The sequence below is a fragment of the Parambassis ranga genome, chromosome 5 (assembly GCF_900634625.1).
Source record: "Parambassis ranga chromosome 5, fParRan2.1, whole genome shotgun sequence".
NCBI classification, from domain to species: domain Eukaryota; kingdom Metazoa; phylum Chordata; class Actinopteri; family Ambassidae; genus Parambassis; species Parambassis ranga.
The window spans coordinates 21,469,466-21,494,137 of record NC_041026.1 but is presented as its reverse complement, the minus strand read 5'-3'; the positions used below and the strand labels follow the sequence as shown (position 1 = coordinate 21,494,137).

General features: G+C 42.4%; 1 protein-coding gene and 1 non-coding gene across 2 annotated transcripts in view; both read right to left on the bottom strand.

Annotated features, from left to right (window-relative positions):
- col7a1 (collagen, type VII, alpha 1) overlaps positions 1-24,672 on the bottom strand; it is a 43,051-nt gene that overhangs the window by 2,972 nt on the left and 15,407 nt on the right. The window contains exons 51-112 of the mRNA XM_028405202.1: positions 24,604-24,648; positions 24,412-24,483; positions 24,216-24,260; positions 24,105-24,140; positions 23,961-24,002; positions 23,755-23,835; positions 23,562-23,597; positions 23,396-23,431; positions 23,141-23,221; positions 23,019-23,054; positions 21,850-21,921; positions 21,691-21,735; positions 21,317-21,352; positions 21,036-21,071; positions 20,410-20,514; positions 20,263-20,328; positions 19,264-19,299; positions 19,139-19,174; positions 18,992-19,039; positions 18,866-18,901; positions 18,236-18,361; positions 17,891-18,100; positions 17,780-17,815; positions 17,654-17,698; positions 17,444-17,560; positions 17,297-17,368; positions 17,047-17,091; positions 15,928-15,963; positions 14,487-14,522; positions 14,365-14,409; positions 14,244-14,276; positions 14,067-14,129; positions 13,890-13,925; positions 13,211-13,291; positions 13,044-13,112; positions 9,861-9,896; positions 9,666-9,725; positions 9,544-9,588; positions 9,429-9,464; positions 8,658-8,693; positions 8,526-8,585; positions 8,314-8,439; positions 8,144-8,215; positions 8,030-8,065; positions 7,874-7,933; positions 7,725-7,769; positions 7,403-7,438; positions 7,233-7,268; positions 6,894-6,950; positions 6,727-6,798; positions 5,909-5,980; positions 5,743-5,778; positions 5,568-5,648; positions 4,163-4,216; positions 3,970-4,023; positions 3,812-3,874; positions 3,537-3,599; positions 3,316-3,432; positions 2,396-2,473; positions 1,670-1,723; positions 1,511-1,559; positions 1,262-1,270 (exon numbers count right to left, since the gene is read on the bottom strand). Coding sequence (XP_028261003.1) covers positions 1,262-1,270; positions 1,511-1,559; positions 1,670-1,723; positions 2,396-2,473; positions 3,316-3,432; positions 3,537-3,599; positions 3,812-3,874; positions 3,970-4,023; positions 4,163-4,216; positions 5,568-5,648; positions 5,743-5,778; positions 5,909-5,980; positions 6,727-6,798; positions 6,894-6,950; positions 7,233-7,268; positions 7,403-7,438; positions 7,725-7,769; positions 7,874-7,933; positions 8,030-8,065; positions 8,144-8,215; positions 8,314-8,439; positions 8,526-8,585; positions 8,658-8,693; positions 9,429-9,464; positions 9,544-9,588; positions 9,666-9,725; positions 9,861-9,896; positions 13,044-13,112; positions 13,211-13,291; positions 13,890-13,925; positions 14,067-14,129; positions 14,244-14,276; positions 14,365-14,409; positions 14,487-14,522; positions 15,928-15,963; positions 17,047-17,091; positions 17,297-17,368; positions 17,444-17,560; positions 17,654-17,698; positions 17,780-17,815; positions 17,891-18,100; positions 18,236-18,361; positions 18,866-18,901; positions 18,992-19,039; positions 19,139-19,174; positions 19,264-19,299; positions 20,263-20,328; positions 20,410-20,514; positions 21,036-21,071; positions 21,317-21,352; positions 21,691-21,735; positions 21,850-21,921; positions 23,019-23,054; positions 23,141-23,221; positions 23,396-23,431; positions 23,562-23,597; positions 23,755-23,835; positions 23,961-24,002; positions 24,105-24,140; positions 24,216-24,260; positions 24,412-24,483; positions 24,604-24,648 — 3,619 coding nt within the window. The remainder of the gene's footprint in view (positions 1-1,261; positions 1,271-1,510; positions 1,560-1,669; positions 1,724-2,395; positions 2,474-3,315; positions 3,433-3,536; positions 3,600-3,811; positions 3,875-3,969; positions 4,024-4,162; positions 4,217-5,567; positions 5,649-5,742; positions 5,779-5,908; positions 5,981-6,726; positions 6,799-6,893; positions 6,951-7,232; positions 7,269-7,402; positions 7,439-7,724; positions 7,770-7,873; positions 7,934-8,029; positions 8,066-8,143; positions 8,216-8,313; positions 8,440-8,525; positions 8,586-8,657; positions 8,694-9,428; positions 9,465-9,543; positions 9,589-9,665; positions 9,726-9,860; positions 9,897-13,043; positions 13,113-13,210; positions 13,292-13,889; positions 13,926-14,066; positions 14,130-14,243; positions 14,277-14,364; positions 14,410-14,486; positions 14,523-15,927; positions 15,964-17,046; positions 17,092-17,296; positions 17,369-17,443; positions 17,561-17,653; positions 17,699-17,779; positions 17,816-17,890; positions 18,101-18,235; positions 18,362-18,865; positions 18,902-18,991; positions 19,040-19,138; positions 19,175-19,263; positions 19,300-20,262; positions 20,329-20,409; positions 20,515-21,035; positions 21,072-21,316; positions 21,353-21,690; positions 21,736-21,849; positions 21,922-23,018; positions 23,055-23,140; positions 23,222-23,395; positions 23,432-23,561; positions 23,598-23,754; positions 23,836-23,960; positions 24,003-24,104; positions 24,141-24,215; positions 24,261-24,411; positions 24,484-24,603; positions 24,649-24,672) is intronic.
- Positions 2,066-2,230, bottom strand: LOC114436961 (U1 spliceosomal RNA). Its single transcript, XR_003670846.1, has one exon. It is a non-coding gene; the product is annotated as a U1 spliceosomal RNA (small nuclear RNA).

Sequence of the window (24,672 nt, the reverse complement as noted above, 5' to 3'; positions counted from 1 at the left end):
AGAGTGAAAGGATGTCCAGGACAGAACATTCTGGTAGTAAAACATTTAGACACATGAACCAAAAACATAAACAAACCCCAAAGCACCACATGAATAAAAACATTCCACCATTCCAACACAGACACCATCTGAAAAGATTCCCCAGGTCTTTGGAAACCTTTCAGAAACCACCCGCAATCCTTTGAGGGCTAAAGTCATCATTTTTTTGACTCAACTCCACATGAAAACTGTGCTGACCGGACTTATTATGATGCATTATTTAGGGTTAGGTAACACATAAAACAGGAGGGACGTTTTGCCCTCATCTGCTGTATTTATTAACAGCCACCTCATCATCACTTATCTCATGCAACACTTATGTGGTCGTTGATTAACTTATCAGATGAAAAACACACAACAGTTTGAGGTTTTCACTAATTTTACATTATTTTGCTAACTGTAAATTTAAATGCATTTAATTGGTGCATTAAACATCCCGACATTTTACAGATTTGGGTCTAAAAAAACGAGAAGTTTTGGTTTTGTGCATGAGTTTAACTGATGTCATATTGATTGAAAAGGGTGACTGATATGTGAATAACGGTGAAGTAGTAAATTCTAGAATACCTATCACATGTATTTTACAGCACGGTCCCCTCCTGCTGTTCAGTTCAGAATTTTTGGGTATAAGTTTTTGACATCCAGAAAATGCTCCACTATCATCATCACCACTGTGGACTTGGGTCCTGAAGGGACGACACTCAGCAATAGTGTGACCCTTCTCCACCCTGTAATAGTGAGTCCACCAGAAGCACTCCCTTTACACAGAGGCCACAGCCTTCCCTGCAGACATCACTGTTTTGGCTGGGCACTGCAGACTCTGTGTGTTTAATGTGTTTCTGTGTGTCTTTTATCTCTGGCTGGAAGTCATGGACCAAGTCTCCTCAATAGTTACAAATTGGTGCAGAAATCTACCTGGATCTGCATCAAAAAAAAAAAGATTGTCCCTTAATATTACTTTCTCATCAGGCCTATGGAGCTTGAGGACACAGAGAGCAGACCCCATGGTCAGTTGAAGCTACTGATGAATACTGCTTAACGCTGTGAAACTCATTATTCTTCCACCTTAGACCAAAAACCTATCAATCACTCCTTGTACAGACACTCTGCTACATTCTCTGCAGTGGCATATGTAATAAAGTTTCCTGCTGTGACTCATGCTATATCACAGCCCTACTATCTGCCTTTTTTCTTTTGTGCTGCAGCTGAATGGCTCACTCACCTCCACACGCTGAGGATCAGACAGATGGACAGGAAGGAAGGAGAGAGGGAGAGACAGAGAGAGAAAATAATGAAGGTCAGTTTAAAGAGTCATGGCATCACTTTCACTCTCACCAGCTCCTCCTCTATTATACTTCCATACAGTTTAGCTGAGGCTATGACTCATTTTGCTGTGATTACCGACTGAAGTTCAACTTGAGGACAACACTGTTACAAATTAGCAATGCGAGCTGCATTCTGAAAGACTCACCACAGTGCTGACTCATCTCTGTGCGAACATACTCTCTGATCTCATCCTCCTGAATTCAAAACGGAAAGGACACTTACAAACGCAACCCCAGTATCATGTCAGTGTGTATGTGTGTGTTTGTAGTCAGTTTGAGCCCTGCAGTAAGGATCAGGCACTGACCGTCATGCCTGGCTCTCCCCTGTCTCCCTTGGCTCCATCTGGGCCCATCTCTCCCTGCAATGTGGACAGGTATTAGGACACATACAACCCACAGAGAAGCTTACAGTGTATGAATTCGATTAGACTGAGAACAGGTGAGATGACTTCACATTTTTAAAGTGGAAGGTTAAAACGCCAATTTGAGTCACAGTTATTTATTCATAATTTTTTTTATTTTTATTTTAGATACTGTATTAATCCCAGAGGGAAATTCTTTACAGCAGTGTCATACAATGACTAGGGTGGAGTGTCTTGCCCAATTGTCACACAACAGTGACTAGGGAGGAGTTGGGATTGAACCTTCCGGTTACTAGACAACCCTGCTATACCACTGTGCCACTGTTGTCCCCAAAAAATGAGGGGAGAGCGCGAATGCAGTCCCCCACTACCAGAAATTATGCAGTCGAGATTCCCACATTTGGGGAATTCGCAGGGGTCAGCACAACCTAGAGTGCAATGGCTGAGCCTCGCCCTGGGTGAACCATCTTCTTGATCATGGTATCTCCCCTGCCAGGTAAGAAATAATTTCCACATTTTGGTCCATAAACATTTAACTTCATAGCAATAAAGCAAGAGAATATAGCCCTTCTGAATAAGAATGGTATTGGGCATAATTCCCAGACAATGGAAAGTCATAACAAAGATGCTGGCCAAGAAAATGACCAGAGGAACAGGCTTGACACTGACCGCCTCTCCTCTGTCTCCTGGGATTCCTGGGATACCACGTGGGCCAACCATGGCAGGACCAATGGGACCCCTCTCTCCCTGACATACAGACAGAAACAACATTACAGCACACAGCACACTGACACTTGTAGAAAGTTTTCACATAAAGGTACTACCTCAGCACACATAACCTTTACAGGACACCGATTGGTCCAAAGGACTGTTGTTGGGTCACAAATGCATAATTTACAGTGTGGCAGGACTGTTGTCATGTCAGCCTCCTCTCAAGGTAAGGGTACTTTTCTTTCAGAATTTAAAGAACTGCTGTGAGATTAAGCTCTGAGTGGAAAAGGGCTTATGTTATCACTGTAACATTACAGGTTTGGACTTATTTTTAATTTATTGCTTTTCAATCCTCTTAGCAGATCCGCAGGCTGCACCTAAGAGACATGACGGAGTGTCAGTGTTCGGAAAAATAATGCTACAGGCTAAATCAAGAGAGTCTGAAAAAAGATGCATCTATCAGAGACACTTGATGTGGCCCTGCTCTCCTGTCAGCAGCTTTCGTTATTAACTTGATGATGAAGCAGACAAGCCAGTCACACACAGGGCCCATCAAACTGTCAATCATCATGAGGCAATATACAGCAATAAAAAAAAAAAATCATGTGAAGAGGAGAGAGAACGAAAAAGAGAGACTACAGCAATAAAAGGCAAATTACAAAACTACTGCATTCCTTTTTATGTGAGTCTTACATCATTGATTTTATGTCAAAGCTGTCTAAGTTTCATCTTTGTTGTCACCACAACGCGCAGATACCTGACTGCTGATTTTTTTAGTGTGTGATGTAATCATTTCTTCTATCCTTTCCTTAGATTGTTTTATACTAGATCACGGTCAAAGCTGTGGAGAATCCTAAAGCCAAAGTAGGGATCATCACCTTCTGTCCTTGGAGCCCCTCTGGGCCTTTAGCACCTGGTGGTCCTTGTAGACCAGTCAAACCAGGGGGGCCATCCACTCCTCTGGGACCTGGGGGTCCAGGAATACCAGGAGGACCCTACAAGAAGCACAATAGTGGAGTTTCAAAGTTGATGGGAGCTGAAGCCAGCAATAGGATACAGATATCTTTTTTCATATTTGTATGCAGGTTTAGGAACTTACCCTTTCACCTTTCTCTCCCTGAGCACCTTTAAGCCCCGCAACCCCGTCAAAACCACGCTCTCCCTGAATGACAAAAACACTTTTCATGTGGACAATTTACAACAAACAAAACTGGAACAACTAAGCTGAGCTTTTACAGATAAGATTACCGTATATGATTTTATTCTATCGAACATTTGTAACAAATGCTCTCCTAATCAGTGGAATTACTGAATTCAAAAACTTCCACGACTTTTACAGCTGTCGTCAGCAGAGGCATGAATAGCAAAACAAACCTTGGGACCAACTAGTCCCTCTTTTCCAGGTGTCCCAGGAGCCCCAGGAGGTCCGATGTCACCCTAGAAAACACCAAGAGTTCTGCTGATGACGACCAGCACATAAAGACATTCTGTACGTCACATGAAGCCTGACTCTCTGCAGATATCAGTCATACCTGTTCACCTTTTCTTCCTGGTAGGCCTGAACGTCCATGAATACCGTTGTCCCCCTGAACATGTGCACAGACGTTCATTTCATTTTACCCAGCACACATGAAATGACTCATACTAGTGTGAGTCAGACTATTAAAACTTAATGTTATTTCTCTTCCTCCTACAAGTTCCTATTTCTCTGCCTCACTTTCTTACCTTTTCTCCCTTGGGTCCATCAGCTCCACACACTCCCTTGGGCCCTCTGTCGCCCTGGAAACATAAAAACATTTATCAATAACAGAAACACACACAAAGAGGCTTGTGATTCAGTGGCAAAATTCAACAAACAAGCCCCTCCATTCTTATGGACTGTCCTTTTATCTGTCATTCAGACTGAATCACAGCGCACATGAACAATCACTTAAAACTGTGTGAACAAGAAAAAAAACACCTTCTGCAACAACATCCCAATAACAGACATGACGCAGAACTAAATGCTGTTGTTTCCCTGTTAGCGGGTGTTAAGACATTTATGACATGATAAATGGGGAACCATTGTGAAGTTGAACATCACATCTGTACAGAACAATGCAGATATGGAGCACTCCTGTTCTTACAGCTTGATGGAGTTGTGATTCATTAGTAGGCTGTTTGTCAAGATGCATTTTGTTGTTTATAAATGCATCCCAGTGAAGCTATGTCAGTGTCTCAAATTAAAATTGGTTCATCACACCCTACCACGAGGTCGCTGTGGCTCAGGTGGCAGAGCTGTTGTCCATGAACCAAGAGGTTGGCCGTTTGATCCCCATCTCTGGCAGCATGCCATTGTGACTTTGGGCAACACACTTAACCTGAAGTTACACCGTTGGTTAGGGAATGTGTGTGCTAGTGTGTGCAAAAAGCATGTGAAGTAGGATAAAGAACTTTACTGTTAAATACTGTATATAAATACATAAAGTATACAAGTGTACAAAAATAAAAAAATAGTGTACAAAAATAAATAAATGTGCCTCAATACGGGGGCATGTTTTAAAGGAGACACCCTATGGAGGTGTGTTCTTTGTTTGCTAGTCCACTATATTCATGCAAAGCATACAAGAGTGGGATCAATCATGAGACACTCACTCACTGCTCTCTACATCTTCTCATAGTCCTTGGACTTTCCTTTAAATGCCATTTTTCCATACATAGTTATCAGCACATGGTTTAGTACATGACAGAAAAGAAGTTGTGACTGTAAAGTGTGTTTCTACTTTATTATTTCCTCTTTAACATTACCACCTCAAGTATGTCTATTGTAGATCAGCTGATTAAATTTAGGTTATGATAATATAAAATGTTTCCACACAGAATTCAAACGAATGACTGAAGTGAAAGGAAATGGAAATTCAGGCTGAGCAAAATCCCCATTTGCAGATTATAATTATCATAATAATAAGCTGAAATGAAATATTCTGCACGCTGATGTTCGACACAATTTGTATCAGTTCTCCCTAACCTTCAATTTCATGCTATTATGCAGTTGTGACTGTCATCAGCCATCCATGAAAAATCCTGCAAGGTTGAAACTGCAAAGAATGAACAAACGCTGTCTTGCAGACACACACACACATAGAAATACCTTGATTCCTCTCATTCCTATGATCCCAATCTCTCCCTTGCCCCCCTTCTGGCCCAGTAGTCCATCTTTTCCTGGTAAACCCTGAAAGAAAAAACAAAACAGAAATCATCCCTCATTCCGCCCACTACAGACAGAAATCCACCCTCAGAACACAGAGAAGCACAGAGACACACACCGATTCACCAGGTACTCCAGGCTGGCCTGCTTCTCCCTGCAGAGGGAAAACCATACAACAGTAATTATAGCACTGAAATTGATACCTGCACTCAATTCTGACTGTTTTCGCTGTTAATTAATACCGATGTAATCCCAATAATCAACACCTATGTACTGTCACATGCCTTCTGTCCACCAGGACCACGAGCACCGGGGAATCCAGTGGATCCTCGTTCTCCTGGTTCTCCCCTTAGACCCTGATGACAAACACAGACGTTTTATTTTAAGATTTGATTTATAGAGCTCCTGCTGTATCTTAGAGAACAAGTGCTGGTCAGAGTCCTCTTCCTACTAGTCCACCAGCAGCACCCTCTTTGCATTGCAGAATACAAAGGCCATCACCTCACCGGCAGACTTCATTGATCTAACTGTCATGGGAGTCGGAGACTCCTCTCTCTTCATGTGTTTCTATTGCTCTTTCATCTCTGGTTGGAAGACTCAAGACCGTGGTTACAAATTACTGGAAAAAAAAGCTTCCAGGATGAACCTAAAAAAAAAAAATCAGTGCTGAATCTACTTCTTATCGTGTCCAAGCAGGTTCAGGACCCAGCACGATGACACTTTGGTCATGTGGAGTTAATGTGGATAACATTCCTCAGAGATACCTCACTCTGTGGTTCATTCTGTCAAAGGTACGTCATAGATCTTGTCAATGGTTCGCCATCTTCCTGGCTCTCTTTGCTAAGTTTAAATTCAGCAGCCCACTTCTTCACCAGGCTGTAATAAGGAGCACCTTCATACTGTGTTACGACCATGGGCCTCCTTCAGTAACAGGCTCTTGATACTGGGGTGGATGCAGTCCAGAAACAGACCTGACTGGTGCAGATACCATCCAGGTGGATAACTGCTCAAAGGGCTGAACTGCATGTGCATATAATAAGAGCTATAAAACACATCTCCTTCTACCTACTTTTTACGGACTGTCCATTCATGAGCAGCTTACCTGCTCCCCTGCTGGACCATCTTGACCTTTTGCCCCTTTTTCTCCTTGTACACCTTTGGGTCCTCTGTCACCCTGTATGAGACAGCAGTAAAAACCATTAGAGCAAAAACTGTCACAACAAACTGTTTACTACAACAATCAGTGTGATGCATTCATTGTTCACTGACTGTTTCTCCTTTGTTGCCCTTTTCTCCAGGAGGTCCTCCCACCAGCACAGTGTCCCCCTGTAAGTGTTACTACAGCTGTAAACATCTGCTTTCAGAAACACCAACACATGGTGTTATCTTCTTACACTTTGTGAATTGTAATATTAGCGCCATTAGCATTGTGTGTATTCATATATTCCTCCTGCTCTCAGCAGAATAAATCTCTTGAAAGAACCCTTTCAAAAACTGCAACCACTGCCAACACATTTCTCTGTCGTCTCTACAAATATAAATACATCAGCAAGATGGAGAAACAGAGCAAGCTGCAGTGGAGCTTATTAGACATTAAAATGCACACACCTTCTCTCCTTTGTCACCTTGCAGCCCGCTGTCTCCCTGAAAAAAAAAAGGATTGAGAGTAAAACATTTCATTCAAGCGTGTCAATTTAATTCACTACTTTACATGTGTGCTCAGGGAATGCAGCGAGCATGATGGTACACAGAAATGGAAAAAGACTGGTAGTATTCACCTTCTCTCCCCGGGCACCACGGATCCCCGGAGGCCCCTGATTGACAGATGCACACACACACATTTTATGTGGCTACACACTGTTTGGTTTTTCTTGGCCAGACAACAAAATGGCAAAAAAGATCCTGACAAGAGTGCACAGTTTGACTACAGGGTGATGCCTTCAGAGTGTATAAAACACGCTGCATACTTGGGAATAACAATTTTTATATAAAGACAATGTCTGTGTTTTTCTTTTATCCAACAGAGAGAGCCATGATGGAAAGGTGCTGCTAGTGTAAATTTTGCATCTGCAGATAAAACAAGAAACACTTGATATTTACTGCTGTTCCTCTCTCCCCGTCCAAGCCGGCTCGGCCTTCTTCACCCTAAAAGACAAAGCATGGACCACAAAAAAATGTGGAGGTACACCACAGTTAGTTTCTCTTTTGTGAAGGCACATTGATCATACATCACAACCTCAGTGTCTTACTCTAGGTCCTGGATCTCCTCTCTCTCCCCTGGAACCAGGAGTCCCAACACCTGCTTCCCCCTGGCAGCAGAAATACAAGTTTTACCCTTCAAAATAAATCCATTAACATTTGTGCAACTAGAGAGCAACATTGTATATGACGGCTTGGATAGTCACCTTGTCCCCTTTGACCCCTGGAGCACCAGAAGGCCCCTAGAAAACAAGGCATTGGTCATATTCCAGGCATGATACCCTGGATACTTATCATAGTGTAATAAGAACAGAACTCACAGCTTCTCCAGCAGTTCCAGCAGGACCAGGGGATCCAACGTTTCCTGCACGCCCTGCAATGCCTTGGAGACCCTAAAAAATAAGATGAGGGCACAATAATGGAAAATCATACCACAGATGATGGTTAAAGGCCTGCAGTCTTTTTTTATATTATCAGCGGCTCCACACACCCTCTCCCCCTGCAGGCCAGGAGGTCCTGGTTGTCCATTTTCTCCTCTTACACCAGGTAGTCCGGCGTTCCCTGGCTTCCCCAGAGGCCCTGGAGGTCCAGCTGGACCTGGAAGCCCTGGATCCCCCTGAAATGCAGTCACAGGTTTTATCCTGTGGCACACCCGACAAGAAATAAAAAACACAGACCCACGCTACACATGCTGGTGCTCACCTTCAAACCTTGAGGTCCATCTCGGCCTGAAGGACCTGGCTGTCCTATGCCTTTCTCTCCCTGGAACACATTTTGTCATTACTATGGAACTAAACTTTGTTTAAGTTCATGCCAATCAAACAAAGAGCTCACCTTGTCTCCTTTTGGACCAGAGGGTCCCTGTTGCCCCTGCAAGAAAAACAAATTGGTGAGAAATATTTAAAGCAATAAGAAATAACGAAAGAAAACAGAAATAAATATTGAATTACAATTTATTTTTAATGACATTAATAATAAATGAAGAGCTTGCAGTTGGCTTCACATTTTGTATCCCACAAATATCAGTTCTACAGTCAATATGCTAGTGAGGACACGTTCCATCAGTATTGGTGCCTCGTCTGCCGATAGAGTTAACATGCCTCGTTAATCTCAAGGACGACAAATAATCCAAACCTCCAGCATCAGAGGTGATTGGACAATTGAGATAGACAGATAGATAAAAGGTCTGGAGACTTTAATCACATTTGTTACAGATAAACATCTGATTCAGTAATTGGATTGATTTTGGTGGAAACATGAAGATTCTATATGTAGAGCAATAGCATGTAAGAAAAAGCTAAGTACAGGCTGTATATGCAATGCAAACAGGACAAGCTGTAAATGAATACGAAAACAAGTCATGTAATAAAAGTAAGGCTAGTTTCAAGATGGAGTGTAGAAAATGTATGAGGGATGTAACAATGGTTAATCCATCATTATTTTATGCTTAGAGCCAGCCATACACTTATCAGTGTTATCCATCCAGTTTGGTTGAAAGGAAAATGAGGCTGTACCTTGTTGTCTACCTTTTAAAGAGCCACTGGTTGTACAGTCAATTTAACAAAATGACATCACGCTCTAAGGCAGACAGGGGTGATTACTTACATCTTCTCCAGGCTCTCCTGGTTCACCGGCTTCTCCCTTGTATGATGACAGATAACACACTGTTAACACTGCATATTAACATGCTAACTATATTCTGCTCTATAATGGTACTCACTCTTCCTCCTTTGATGCCAGAGGCACCTTTGTCTCCCCTGTTACCCTGAATGACAGACGTTAAACATTCAGTCATACAACTTTAATGAAAAAGCACTTTCACATTTGCAGCCTGAGACTCACCTTTTCACCAGGTAGACCTCCTTCTCCAGCTATGCCTGGCAGCGTTTGACCGGGAAGACCCTGCATCAATCAATGCCATGAAAGGACTGTCAGCTGTATTCAGCCACTCTGTTCTCGCTCTCTCTCTTTTCGTCAGAGGAAGCAGTTACTTCCACGACAGCCATTTTCACGCTAATGTCAATAACAGTGACTCACCCTCTCTCCTTTTGGTCCAGGGGGGCCGGCCACAGACTGTAAGAGTGCAGAAAATAATAGTAATAACATGTGAAGCACAGTGTGGGTTATTGTTTGTGAAAAGGAACAAAGACGTTAAAAGCCTTGGCATTATTTCAGATGATGATCATTATCTTTTCTGGCACTGAAAAGTCTTAAGAGTCTTAATGTCTTCAGCAAGGATATTTTTCTGAGATTACATAAAGCAGAGAGACACGGACTCTGACAGATTGAAACTAATCAGTGTCATGTCCTCTGAAGTAATGAAAACACATTTGTATGTGTGTGAGACAAACAAATGGTGGAGAAAGATCCAGAGCAGATGGACAAGTGTCGTCTGGTTATTCATCAAACTGGTGAACTCGCTGACAGTGTCACTGTGGCTCTGTCCAAGGTGCTGGACCTGAGGCCGTCAGCAGCGCAGAGGAGCTGTTCAAGACACTCGTCACGATTCATGTCAACATAACAAACAGCAGGACTGGCAGTGAACAGTGAATATCTCACAAACAAAGCACCAGCTTTCTGTCTTTTTCTCCAGAAGCATTTTTACCAGGTGAGAGAAAATACAACAGAGGCTGACAGACGCTCCAGATGAGAATGAGACATTCTATCCAGATAGCCCATTACTGCATGTTTCTTTGTGCAAAATGCTTTCATGTGATCATAAAGTTCACTGCAGACTAAATGAAAAAAACATCTGTTTCTGAATGTAGGAATTATATGAAGATTCATAATTAAATGTTAACTCCAGGAAAACATTCCTTGAATCATAAAAGCTGAAATTTAGGAAAAGATGTGTCACAGAATCTATTCCAGTGTGCGGATGAAAGCTATCTTCTTCTACACATTTGATTAAAATATTACATCATGTTGTTTTACAGGCGAACACTGACAAGAAATAAATGGGTTGGGGCAAACAGCACCACTGGAAACAATAACTGCGCGAGAGGAAAAACAAGCAAACGTTGATTTGTTTTCCTTGTAGGTGCGTTTCTGTGGTTGAAAACAAATGTGTTTTGGTTTGTGAACAGCTCAAACCTTACAACAACAATGCCAAACTGTCATGTCATTGTCACTGACAGAGAGCAGTCTCACATCTGTGCAGAGGAGGGGGGTTACTAAAACGCAGTAAATGTGGGTGTGTGTCATTATAAATTCTGGCAACAGACCTGACACTGCAGACTTACTTTGCATTACAAAAAGCGATGCTCCAGGCTAAAAAGTTTGATGGCCTGTGGTTTAGACAAAATAAATCTGCTGTGTCTGCACTGGAGGAAACTTTGAATAATGCATGACAAAAGGTGGCAGTTTAATAAAAGATGTTGTGTGATAATCTCATTGGTGTTGGTTTAACTGTATTGATATTTCCATAATTAAAGTTTAAACAATGTTTGTGATGATGTGACGAGCCTGATAGGTGATAGGATAGGTGACCTTCTCTGTCATTTTCAGCCTTACTGAGATGAAATTCGGCTTAATTGAGATCCTCATCGGCAGAATTGGCACTGGCCTTGTCAAACCCAGCCAAATCATATTAGCGGATGTCTGCAGTCGGTCTAACACAGACAACCGTTAGCAGGCAATAATGTCAGGGTCTGAGACAGGTGAAGGCCACTGACAAATCACAGCCGAGCAGAGGTGGAGCTTACAGTAATTCATTTTTATCAATTCAAGCTCAATTGAAGTAATAATTAGTGAAAACGTGACAAGTAATGCATGTCTTGACCTTAACATGGCAGCAGTTCACTAGAACATCCTGTCCAATCTGCCTGTTTAACTCAAGTGTGTTTGTGTATCACCAAGAAATATTAGATGATGAGTAGTTAGTAAAGAGTTAATAAAATGTAACATAAATAACCTTTGTTTCAAACCAGCAAGATGTAGGTGGAGAAGATTCACCACTAGACACAAAACTTTGGTGACCCTCAGAAACACAAAATCATAAAACAATGCTCAATCAAAAAAGAAAAAAAGAAAAAAAAAGAAAAAAAATCAATAAAGAAAGAATCAACCTTTTTTCAAAATGTCTCATGACCCAGAGCATCTGACCCCATCTGTCAACCATGGTGGGTGTGTTATAGTCTATGGCTGCCAATTGAACTGGCATTTATTGATGATTTCACTGCTGATGTTAGCAACATGATGAATGCTGTGTGCTCGATTTTTGCACCTTAGGTGGGCAACAACTCAAAACATACAGCCAAAGCAAACACAGAGCTTTTTTTGGGGTGAAGGACAACATCTGACTGGCTGTGTGAGTCACTTGATCTCATTCCAAAATGTGCAACTGTCAGGTCATCACTGTATCTGTCAAAACGAAAAAAAAATGTCCAGGCTGAGATGTTGTGGATGAGATATTGTTTACTAGAAGGTATATGTGGAAGGACTCAGAGTAGCTTGTGCCATTTGCAGACTGGCAGTCTGCTAGAATCCTTAATAGAGCACTCAAGGCAATTATCTACAAAATGTATGCAAGGATTTAGCTGTAATTCAGATTCATGGTTGGCCTCTTTTTTTAAAATTCCAGACAGAGAGACCTCCACAGGGTTTTCCCCCAATTAGCTACAATTCAGCAGAAACATAAAATCCAGGGCTGTACTGCAACAGATAATGTCTGCAGTTGAATTGTTTCACTGGCTAAGCAAATGCCAGAGAATTTGCTCTTTGAACATCAATCAATAACAGTAAGAAAAACATGGAGTTTGTGTATTACCACATAATCTCATGCCAAAACACTCACCAGAGTGCAAGGAATGTCAATGCTGGGTATTTATTATTAAAACTGACCATGGCTAAACCATTTCCCAGGTCAGAAGTACACAGCCAACCCCACTGTCTGTGTTTCTGCAGCCAACTAAGTTTATCAGCCTGCAGTGGTAACTAGCTTCGACATACAGTATCCTGGCCAACCTATAGTGGGTCTGCAGGGGGATTTATCTGATGGACCATCTGGGCTAGAGGCAACAGCAGTGAGACCACGCAGTGCTGTACATCAGATGAAAACTCCTGCAGGAGGGAGCTAGTAATAGAAATGTTTTTTCAACCACTTTACACAGCAAATCAGGCCATAGTGGAGCTCATATCCAATAAAAGCAACCACAAAGCCATTAACTCTCCAGTTAGCCACAGGCTCCTCAGCAAATACAGCATGTTGCATGTTCTCACCTTCCCAGGAGGACCGCTATCTCCCTGCTCTCCCTTTAAGCCGGGCTGGCCTGGAGGTCCAGCGATGCCCTGAGAAACGAATCACACCACAGACTTCATAAAACAACGCAGCGCATGCTAAAGCTACGCGACACAACATATTACACCAGCACACACATACACTGTACCTGTTTTCCTGGTAGCCCTGGGATTCCCTCTTTTCCAGGCACCCCATCTCTTCCAGGGACTCCGGGTTTACCTGCTTCTCCCTGAGGAGAATGTAAATGCAGTAATTATTTAATAAGAAGAATGTGCAGTCACATTGAGCAATTTAGTGAAAAATTGAACACAAATCAATTTGGTTTCTAACAAACCTGGATCACTGTACACAATCACCAATTATTATCAATTACTAAAGAACACTGAAATACTGAAGACAGAGCCCATAGATGAGCTCCTGAACAATCTATCACATTGTTTGTTTTTTATATATTCTTCAGTGCATCAGCACTGAGGTGTATTTTTCTGTCATTTTCATTCCCTCCCAATAGTAATACTAATAATAATAAAAATAGGTCTTATTCTATTATAGTCAGATCTTAGTGCAACAATGTGCAACAGGAAATCGGAATGTTGAAGGCAGTGTGTACATGTACATGTGGAGCCTGCCACTAGAAAAACAAACATCAAGGTGGAGCTGGTGCAGCCATTTATCAACAAGTGTGTACAGATGTTCTGGTATTTTTATTTAATTAGCTTCCTATTTTCAGTTACAACTGAAATGCCTTGGGGTCGAAACATTGCTTCAATTTCACATTTCCTTGCTTTGCAACTACATCAGCAGCCAGATAAGGACAGCATACTCACCACCTGCCCTGGCAGTCCCGGAGGGCCCTGTGGACCCTGTAGGGAGAAATAAATACAGTGGTGTGAAGGGACATGTTTTAATACACACCATGAGATTTTTTTAAAGGAATTTCATAAGAAAACATAAGAGCAGTTTTTCCCCCCTGAAGTAAAGCTGTGATTTATGGGAACACGCACCACAGCTCCTGGAGGACCTGGTGGTCCTGGCAGACCTGTGCTACCCTGGGCACCAGGAGGACCCTGTAGAGAGGAGAAACAAGCTCACACACTGCGTATCTGTAACACATCTACACTGTCTGAACCATTATAAGATCAGGAACAAGCCAACTGAATCTTGTGTCTGAGCCATCTCACCCGGATGCCAACACCTGCTTCTCCCTGATTACCCTGTAAAAAAAACAACCTGTGTATGACTTTGCTTCGTCGGTAACAAAATAATTTGCACATGCAGTAACCGGCTGCACAGTAAACTCACCTTCACACCTGGTGGACCTGGCAGCCCGTTGGGCCCCATGGGACCCTGGTGAAAACACATGTCATCAACATGTAAACTGCTGCTGTCCTGTTAATAAGAGGCTGACTGGAAGTCATACTTACTGTTGGCCCCCTCATGCCTGGCTCTCCTGGATTTCCCTACAAGCAAAAAGTTCTATTATGACAAAGGTTTAAGAAACTAAATCCTGCCCACAGGCAACATTGTAAAGCAACATTTTGGAAAAGATCACTGTCTTTCTTGTTAGGGGTGAGATTACCACTGGTGTTGCCAAAGAACAGAACTTAAAACTCAGTGCTCACCTTGGCATAATCAGCCATGGATCTAAAATTGGACAAAGAGGTGAAGCTGAGCTGGGTGGGAGGCACCTAGGCTGCTAGGCACTGATGCCCGAAGCCCTCATAACATTTAAAGTTATGCATATTTAAAGATGTGGCTGCTTTGATTGACAGGTAGGTAGCAGTTCATATTGTGCATACAAGGCTGGCTCCCTGCTTCAGCTCCACTCACTCACCACTTCGTTGCTTATATTGGACTCCACCCTTCAGGATCACGATGGATAATGTAAGGATTTTCTTAGGTTTTGACAGAACCAGGCTAGACTGTTTCCAGTCTCTAAGCTAAGCTAAACTAAGATATGCTAAGGTAACAGGTGACTGGTAGTAACTTCCTATGTAATAAAATGGTAGCAGTGACTTTTTCATTTAACTCCCAGCAAGAAAGTAAATAACTGTTTGACATTTCCCAAAATGTGGAAGTAACATATTTGTATGCATAAATATGTTTTTTTCTGTATTCAATACTGGACAACACAGAATTAGGCCATAAACATCTTGCAGACACAGACAGTGTGACATGGGCTCCTCGCTGAGACAGACAAACAGACAGACAGACAGACAGACAGAAATGACTGACAACAGGAAGGACAATACAAACAGAGGATCAACAATGTCAACACTTGGTAAGCTCTAAAAAAAATCAGCATTGTGCAAGGGGGTAAGCACACAAGAGATACCGGGCACAGCTGCATGCACGATAAGCAGACTCAAGGCAACTGGACATAGTACTTTCTGGAGTCTACCCACTTCAGTACACTCTCATCCCCGCTATTGTGCTGTGGATACTGGATGAGCTCCAGCTCAGGATGTTAACTGAGTTCCTTTCATCTACTCCAATAAATGAGTTGTGTTTTATACATTTAAAATTCAACTTCAAAATTTAACTCCTAAGTTTGACATGGATGCTTTGAGGACATTTCATAGGCAACCGATCAAGGTCTGACTTTTATCCCAGACCTCAGCTCCCAGAAGGATGCTTCCAATATGAATAAATTAAGATTAAAGTGTTGAAACTTGCCTGGAAGGTACATGACAGTGTCTGTATTCTGATGACAGGTTGTTCTCCTGTTGATTCATCTTTCAAACCATTTGCTGTCTAAGCTATACCCCAGTGGCAACTCGTGTATCAGATACGACAGGGACACCACCTCCCAACCCTCCCTCCTCTAGAGCCCAAGTGTGCCAGCCAGCAGCAGAAAAAACCTACCGGTCTGCCTAGAACTCCTGGGAACCCAGGCAAGCCCTGGAGAGGATGAAAGACAAAGGAAAGTGGAGGACAGTAGGGTGGGGTAACAGTTGGGTGGAGAACAGTGTTGGAATAGGGGGAAACAAAAGGAAATGAGCAGAGATAAGACACACATGTAGAGAGAGAGGCAGTCAGAGAACGAGGTGTTAGCCGCACAGCTGCAAACAGGTTATTCTGTAAGGGTCTATGAAGCCTCGGCCCAGGTAGGGGAAAAGGAGAGCTCCATTGGCTTTATGCTCGCAGCCAACCCAGTGGTTTCACTCTGCAGATCAAGCCTTGAAGCAGACTGGGTTACATGTTACTCACTGGTTGGCCTCGAGGACCAGCAGGCCCTGTTGTACCCTGCTCCAACATGCAGGGAAGGAAAATAAAATATGTGAGCAACCATTAATATCGTTCTTCTTCTCTCCCTATATATTTCAACCCACACAACCAGTGCTGATTTACAGAATTTAACCACAGCATGTTTTGGCCTTTACTGTTTACCACAATGGTGCCAAAACCTTTTTCAGGGAGGGCAAGACTTTATAATGCGAATGTGTAACAACATTTAGGCATTCAGATGAACAGATGAACATACAAGATATCGAAATTTATAGCATACATCACAATCATTCAGAAACTGTGTGATTGTGATAATTGAACAACAGGAAAGTTATTGACACTACTGGAGGTCTGGTTTAAGAGCAGCAGACGTAAATAAAATGTTATGAAGTCAATTATAGGTGGTAGTCATTTTCTGTTAATTTTGTGTTTGATTTGATTCTGTTTAGCTGGCAGGCCAAAAACACCACATTTTAAGACAGAAGCCGCGGGTCATATAAAATCCGACCGGACTTTGGACACCCCTCATTTACAATAACAGATACAAACTTTAGTGTACTATCTATACAGTTAACTGGGATGTCATATTATAATGACATACAATTTGATCAGTATAAAAAAAAAGTACTTACCAGGTCTGCTGAATTAAATGTTCAATACATTTTTACATCAGTCATCACCATATCATAGCAATGTAAAGGCATAATATCATTATGTCAATTGATTTCAGTATAACTGTAGCCCAGAAGGACTTACCGGTTTTCCATCTTGACCAGGTTTTCCTGGTTCTCCTGGCGTTCCCTGGAATTATAAATCCTATTTTTACGGAGATGTCAGCATAATAATTTTGCAGTGAGGTGCATTGAGTGTAAAAAAATGTTTTTTATTTTTGATGAGATGATGGTCAATTTTGTGAGTTTTTGAGGTGCTCTTAAAAACTTTAGGCAGGATTGTGAAAAAAAATATATTAATTATTAAAACAAGACTTCATCTGAACGCCGCTCACCTGAGAACCATCACGCCCGTTTTCACCAGCCGCTCCTCTGTCGCCTTTTCCACCCTGAGGTCCCACATAACCCTGTAAGAGGCATTAAAATGACTTGGTTTCAAAACACAAGATATGACATTATGTTAGTACTGTGTTAAATTGTACCTGTTCTCCTTTGGGTCCAATTGGTCCTTGTGCACCAGGCTCCCCTTTCTGTCCTGCAAGTCCAGGAGGGCCTCTGGCTCCAGGGGAACCAACCAGCACTGACTCAGCAGATGCTCCCTACAGTGCATTTAAACACAGATCCTACATTAATAAGGACTAGATTGCAAGTGCTGCTACACTTATCACCACATGAACAACAAAAGAGTTCACCTTTTGACCCGGTGGACCAGCTGGTCCAGTTAACCCGATTTTACCCTGATAAACAGAGAAAATTCTGACGTGACTGAAAAACAAAAAACATGTACTGATCATCGTCATTTTAATATCATGACTTACAGAATCTCCTTTGTCGCCTTTGTCTCCTCTCTCCCCCTGAAACACAGTATTATCACAGTCATGTCGAGTCCAATAAGAAATCCAAATTGTTTTCCAGAAACTCCCCATTACCTTTTCACCTGGTCTTCCAGCCTCCCCCAGTTCTCCAGCTCGCCCAGGAACCCCTGGTATCCCTGGCTTGCCTGGCTCTCCAGCAGGCCCTGGGAGTCCTTCTGGCCCTCGTTCTCCAATGGCTCGTCCTGGAGGTCCAGTTGCTCCTACAGGCCCTCGATCCCCTTGGTCTCCTTTGGCTCCCCTTTCTCCTGGAACACCACGGACACCCTAAAGCACAACAGGAATTAAAACTTTTGAGTTAGATTAATAAACATAAAAAAGTCCAGCTTTCCACAATTTGACTGAAAGTTTTCATCAGGTCTTTTTATTTTTACCCTCCAAGATGCTCTGAGTGACACTTACATCGGCACCAGATGGTCCTCGTGGTCCAGATTCACCTTTGTCCCCCTTTTCACCTTTCTCTGGCTTTTGCTCTGTTGGAGCCAGTAGTTTGTCCTTCCTGTCCACAACCACCTTCAGATCAGACACCTGCGTGCAGGGCAGAAATCAGAAATGCAAGAGCTTCGTGGCTTTCAGCAGCAGAGGTGTGTCTGTGAAATCAGACCTCAGATTAGGACCAGGCACTCAGAATTCATCCCACAGGCTTAAAAGGTGGTCATAATCACTGTTATTTATGTCGCTTTCAGCTTCTGAGTCCAGAAAAGTAAAGCCTGATGGACACTTTAAATATATCTGGCATAAATTCTGAAGGTAGGTGTGTAAGAATATTAAATGAGACGCCTCTGTTAATCCACTGAAAAAAGCAAGTACAACAAATGAAAAGCATCAGCTTGTGTGAAGACGTTTGCATGATCAAACGGACAACATGGACACAATTTCATCAGATCAACGCACTAAAATATTTACCTGTAGAGGAATAATTGTTGCACGAGCTGAAAGTAACTCTATTTGGTTCCTGAGCAAATGCTCTTACTGAACTTCTTTCTATCCAGCCATCAATAAATACATAAATCTGATGCAGAGACCACATACCTGAATACCAAAGCTTGTCAGAGCTTTCTGTACATCCTGGTAGGAAGAAACACAGAAACATCAGGAGACACCGGTGCATCAATTAAAAATACTGAATCATGAGATTATTATGTGCTGACGTCTTACCACTGCTGTACCAGGTTTGCCCGGAACTCCATCCTCTCCAGGGTCTCCCTATAATAACAAGAGATCCAGTGGTCAACAACACAAAACAAATGACACCTCACCTCAATATCACACTTTCATTATAACAGGAATGGAAGTGTAACTTACAGCTTCACCTTTAGGCCCAGGCAGACCTCTCTCCCCCTGGAACAAAGAAGAAGGTCACACACACACACACACAGGCTAAGTGGTGGGTGATTTAAAGTAAACCGAGACAACAAACCACCACTTACTCTGCCTCCTGCAGTTCCTGGGATCCCAGGGACACCCTGAAGGACAGAGGGAGGACAAAGACAAAAAACGTGAAGACACGATGGGGGGGATGCAGCAGCATACAGAAACAGGGGCAGATAAAACACATAGTGCAGTGAAAGGTAAAATGATCACCCATGACAAAGCAGCCCCTCTTAAAGCTGCTAGAATATTTTAACTGCCTATTTTCCTCCCACAGGGTTTCTCAAACTTTTTTGCTCTTTAGCCCAGTGGGACCTGCATAGGCCTCATCCCCCCATCTGCTCCTTCATAGATAGATAGATAGATTATTATTATTATTATTAGCACTAGTATTAGTAGTAGTGCCAGCATGACAGTATTTTTTTTCACTTTATATATTTTTTTAAATGAGGAAATTGTGGTGACAAGGCCGTTTGGAGCTTGTTTTCTGTGTTGAGCCTGTTATAGTATTTTGTGTTTGTGGCTGTCAAATGTGCCAAATACGGTCTGGCAGAGGTATGTTGAATGAAAATGGATCATTGTTTTCACTGCCATCTCACTCAGCTGGGGATATTCATTGCAGCATGACAGGAGAATTTAGAGAGAGCAAGCCGACAGAATCTTGACTGCAGACCAGCATCGCATGAGAGCTCCAGAAGTTTATCCTGCACCACAGGTGGCAGATCAGGTGACACTCATATCTGGGTCGGTGAACGGATCTCGTACCCATCGCTTTTCCATAAGATGGGATTTTGAAGGGGAAGCATGAATCGAAATGACGCAGTGTTTCAATAAGGTGTTGCGTAATCACTGAGGGCACCTACCCGCACCCTCAGCAGCCAGAGATGACAGACACAGACAGACCTCTATTAAGCAGTGACAAAAGTGCTGAAAGCAGTGCCAAACAGAATCCTGTGAGAACCGTTTTTAAACAGCAACTTAGGTGTGTAGGAAGTTTTTTTTGTGAAAAGAATTCATTAAGAACAACATTATAATGCTTAAGAGTCATGCACACTCACAGGTGTTCCTGGAGGTCCCTGTGGACCTGGGATTGGTGTCGCTTCAGCTCCTTTTACATACACAACCTGACAGACAATAGAGTTCATGCTTTAGTACAAACAATACATTAGCATTACAATTTTTTCAGATGTCCAAGTTATCGTCACCTGTCCAGGGGGACCAATGCTTCCAGGGACACCAGGAGGTCCAGGAGGTCCGGTGGGTCCTACAGGCCCAGAGGGACCACGTTCCCCTTTCAGCCCATCACGTCCCTGAAACACACATGCAATTCTGCAACTGAGACTCCATCTATACAGGGTTAATTCCTTCTGCACTATAGTAAAGGATAACTCTATAAAATCAAAGCAGGTGGCTGCTGCCACCCCTCCGCTGATGTGCTGGAGATAATTAATATGAATTTGCACATGAAAAAAGCAGTCTGACATTTGGTGCCCCTCTGGATTCCTGTCAGAAGTGGCTCCCCCTTAAAGGCTAAGCTTGATCATTAGAGGCTAGTGAAAATATATTGCTGCTTCTGATTCAGCACTGAGTGAGAGTGTGATGTCAGTGTCAGAGAAAACTACAGCTGATACATATACATTGAAGGGGGAATAAGAGGGGAGGAGAAAAGAGAGCAGGGGAAGAGTAGAGGGCGTACAGGGTAGTAAAAGGAGACCTGAAGAAAACATGCAAAAAGAAGGGGTACAACAGATCAGGTCAAGACACAGAGTGCTCAGTGTTGTGACAACAAAAAAACACACAAGATAAAGAATAATAAAAAAAAAAAACTGACATCTCGGCCAGCTGCTCCCGCTTCTCCTTTGTCACCCTGTGGATTAGAAACAGCAGTGTCAGATTCAGATACCCTGCCAATCTGTGTTTTTTTGTGTACAATGTAGAAATCAAGCAGAAGAAAACGGCATCATAAAAAATAACTGTACTGTCATAGGAATGTATTATCAAGATCTTTTTACTGGTCACCTAAAATAATTTTTATGGAGTAGAATTGTGAAACACTACTTGACAAAAGCTCATCAAGCCATTGATCATATAACCTGATAAACAGCCACAGACCTTTCTCCCATCCTCACCGGGCACTCCATCTTCACCCTGTGAGAAAAAAGAAAATGCATTACGGACTTTACAGGAACCAGCTGAATAATGGCTTGTCTGCTGTAGCAGCACTCAGTGCCACAGCTTTAGAGACTCACTTAATACATCCATTATGCAGCAGACCCTGAAATAAATACTGCTTTCCCAAAGTAAACAGCAAAGAGTACGCCAAAGCTATTACAATTAGAGAATAACATAAAGGGATACAGAGAGGTGACGATAGTTATACTGTTACTGGACTTTGACATAAAATATATCAGTCATATCACTGGTAAATCTGTTGACTCTGTCTGAACATGTGGATGTTTTCTGTATGATTTGTGAGCCATGCTTACCGTTTTGCCAGGAGACCCAGGTTTTCCATCTTCACCTGCTTTACCCTGAAATATAACAGCAAGCCTCATGACACATTTGAGGAAATATGGCTGAAAACAGAAAGAGAGCAGAGAAACAAACAAAGCCTGAAAATTGTGTGTGGGAGTGTGCTCACTCACAGGAGTCCCTGGATTGCCTGGAGGCCCAACAGGCCCCGGGGGACCCTGCTCCCCTCTTAGTCCTGGAAGTCCCTGGAAGAACAACACACAACAGAGTGCAACTCCAGCTTTAATTACTCTCTGATTATGCACTGTTACATTACATTAATGGGCCAGTGAGCATCAGGGGATTGACTGGCATGAATTGAATACAGGGTTCATCAAACGATAAACTGTGTTTAGAAGGAGCCCCTCTTAGCTACATTAGCTGTGTCTTCATTTGAAGACTGAAATACAGTCTGCATCAAGCATTGTTAAATGAAATAGTATGGACTATGGGGAAGTTCCTATTTGCATCACCAGCTGTGATGCTACTCCTCCTTTAATGCAGAGCTGCATTTAAAAGAGAACTCTGTGACCCTACTGGGATAGATGAGTCACAGAAGATCTACCTACGCTAAAGTAAGGCCACATTTGAAGGTGCATTTGTCTTATCACACTGTCATGATGCAGTTGTTCTTCTAAAGGTTCTTGGTCTTTATCCATGCTGCACAAGATGGGCTGCATGCAAAACTGGCTCTACGTAGGCCCTGTGTAAACTTCACTGTAAGTTCTACATGCTCAAACAGGGAAAGTTGAGGGAGTGATCATCATTTGCCTGCAATTTGTAATTTCACCACTAGATGACACTAATCGTCAATCAACACTGGTCCTTTAAATAACGCATTTTCGGATACAATCTAAATTAAATGGATACAGGACAGCAAGTCTCAAAAAGGGCAGCTTCTGTTTAACTTCAGTGCAGCTGTGTCATATATTCAGAAAAGACAGGCACAGACTTAGAGCAGTTGTGGACTTTGTTGAGTCATTAGCACAATATTACAGTCAATATTACATAATATTATCCTGTGATAATAATATCCTGTGAACTGGACTGGTCTGTAGATACATTTCCCTACACCTTATGCAACTGGCCACAGGGGTAAAAACAATGTTTTAGCATCTCCACAGTGCCCTCTGCAGCATATGCACCAAAATGCACTTGATCTACAATAACAAAGAGATAGACATGTGTTTAATACTATGTTAAATAGAGAATTATAGAAGAAACATACTAAAAGGGAGAAATCTCTCTACTAAACTCAACATAATAATCATATGATATTAGGACTGGTTGTAATTTGACTCACATCTCTGCCAGAGTCTCCCTGTTTGCCAGGATCACCCTGTAACACAAAGAACAAAATACAGTGTATCCGCTCAGAGAAGAGCTGCATAAAAAGCTTAATAAAGATGGCAGAATTAGAGGTACCCTCTGTCCTGGTGTTCCAGGAGCGCCTGGTTTACCATCCAGACCAGAACGTCCGTCTAAGCCAGGTGCCCCCCTTTCTCCCTGACATAAAGAGTTAGGTTAGAGAGATTGTGTGTATATTACGGCAAGAACGAGTCAGTGCACAGTTTAAGGTTAAAAAATACTTTTTTAAAATCTTGATTAAATTACTCAGATCAGTAAAGTACAGCAGCTGAGATTATGCAGATTGTGTAGTTACACTGATCAATTCCAAACCTTCTCTCCGGGTGCTCCCCTGTCCCCTGTGTCACCCTGGAAATATCAGAAGAAAAAGTGATGTAAATAAAATTTGAAAGGCATTGAGTAAATCTAGTCACAGACACATAACTACTGCAGTCACAAAGAATTGACATAGAGAAACAGTGACAGAAAGCAAACTCACTCTTGTGCCTGCAGGTCCCCGTTGTCCCTCTGGGCCCTTTATAGACAGTATAGGACAGAGTAAGAAGTCAAAAAGGATCATCATTCATGTATACCATACACAGAAAGCATCCAGTGTGCACACAGATGCATACATGGAGGCTCATCAGATACTCATTGGACATGTTCATAGAATAAGAATGAGGAAAACTCACTTGCAGACCTGGAGCTCCGGGAGTCCCCGCTTCGCCTTTCTGACCTTTCTGGCCGTGCTCTCCTGGGTCACCTGCGTCTCCCTGAGAATCACAACATGTTTCAGCTGTGCTACATATTCATATTTTTTTATTTTAACAAAACTTTTATGTAGTCTGATTCAAAATTAATGCTTTTTGGTTCTTTAGCATAAACTCTCAGAGCATACCTTGTCTCCTCTTTCTCCTTTCAGCTGGCCCTGGATGTCAGCCTGTTGATACAAACATGTAGTCTTACCTCTTCTGTGTTAACTGCCTCATTGAGTACTAAGAACATGCTAGAGACCTGTATTACAAAGTACTATGTGACATACCACTTTTCCTGGTGGTCCCGGAGGCCCCTGAGGTCCCTAGCAGAAGAAATGGAAATGTCTGTGTACACCATCGATAGATACATTAAAGAAAAAGAAAAAAGGACAACATACCTGTACTCCTTTCTCTCCTCTTGGTCCTGCAGGTCCCGGGCTGCCCTACAATCGTAACACACGGATCAATAAAGATGCTGAGCAGGTGACCTTCCTCACAGGTTCCCCCCCTCTCAAGGCCCCAATAATAGTGCAGAATAGTGCGAGAGGATATTGAAAAGCTGTCTGTACGAGGATACATAAATGTATGCCTCACATTTCGTCCGTGCTCTCCAGGGTCTCCCATGTCTCCTTTTTCTCCTAGTCGTCCCGGCTGACCAGTCAATCCCTGAAAGTGCAGTCAATAACAATGTCTATTAACTGAATTTTTCATTGCTGTAACAAGGCATTTGTTGAGTTTAAAATGAAAAGCTGAAATTTAAAAAGGCTACAAAGATATTTGTCCTACCCTCAGTCCTCTTTCTCCAGGCTTCCCTGGAAGTCCAGACTCGCCCTGATAAAAAATAAAAACAAAGCC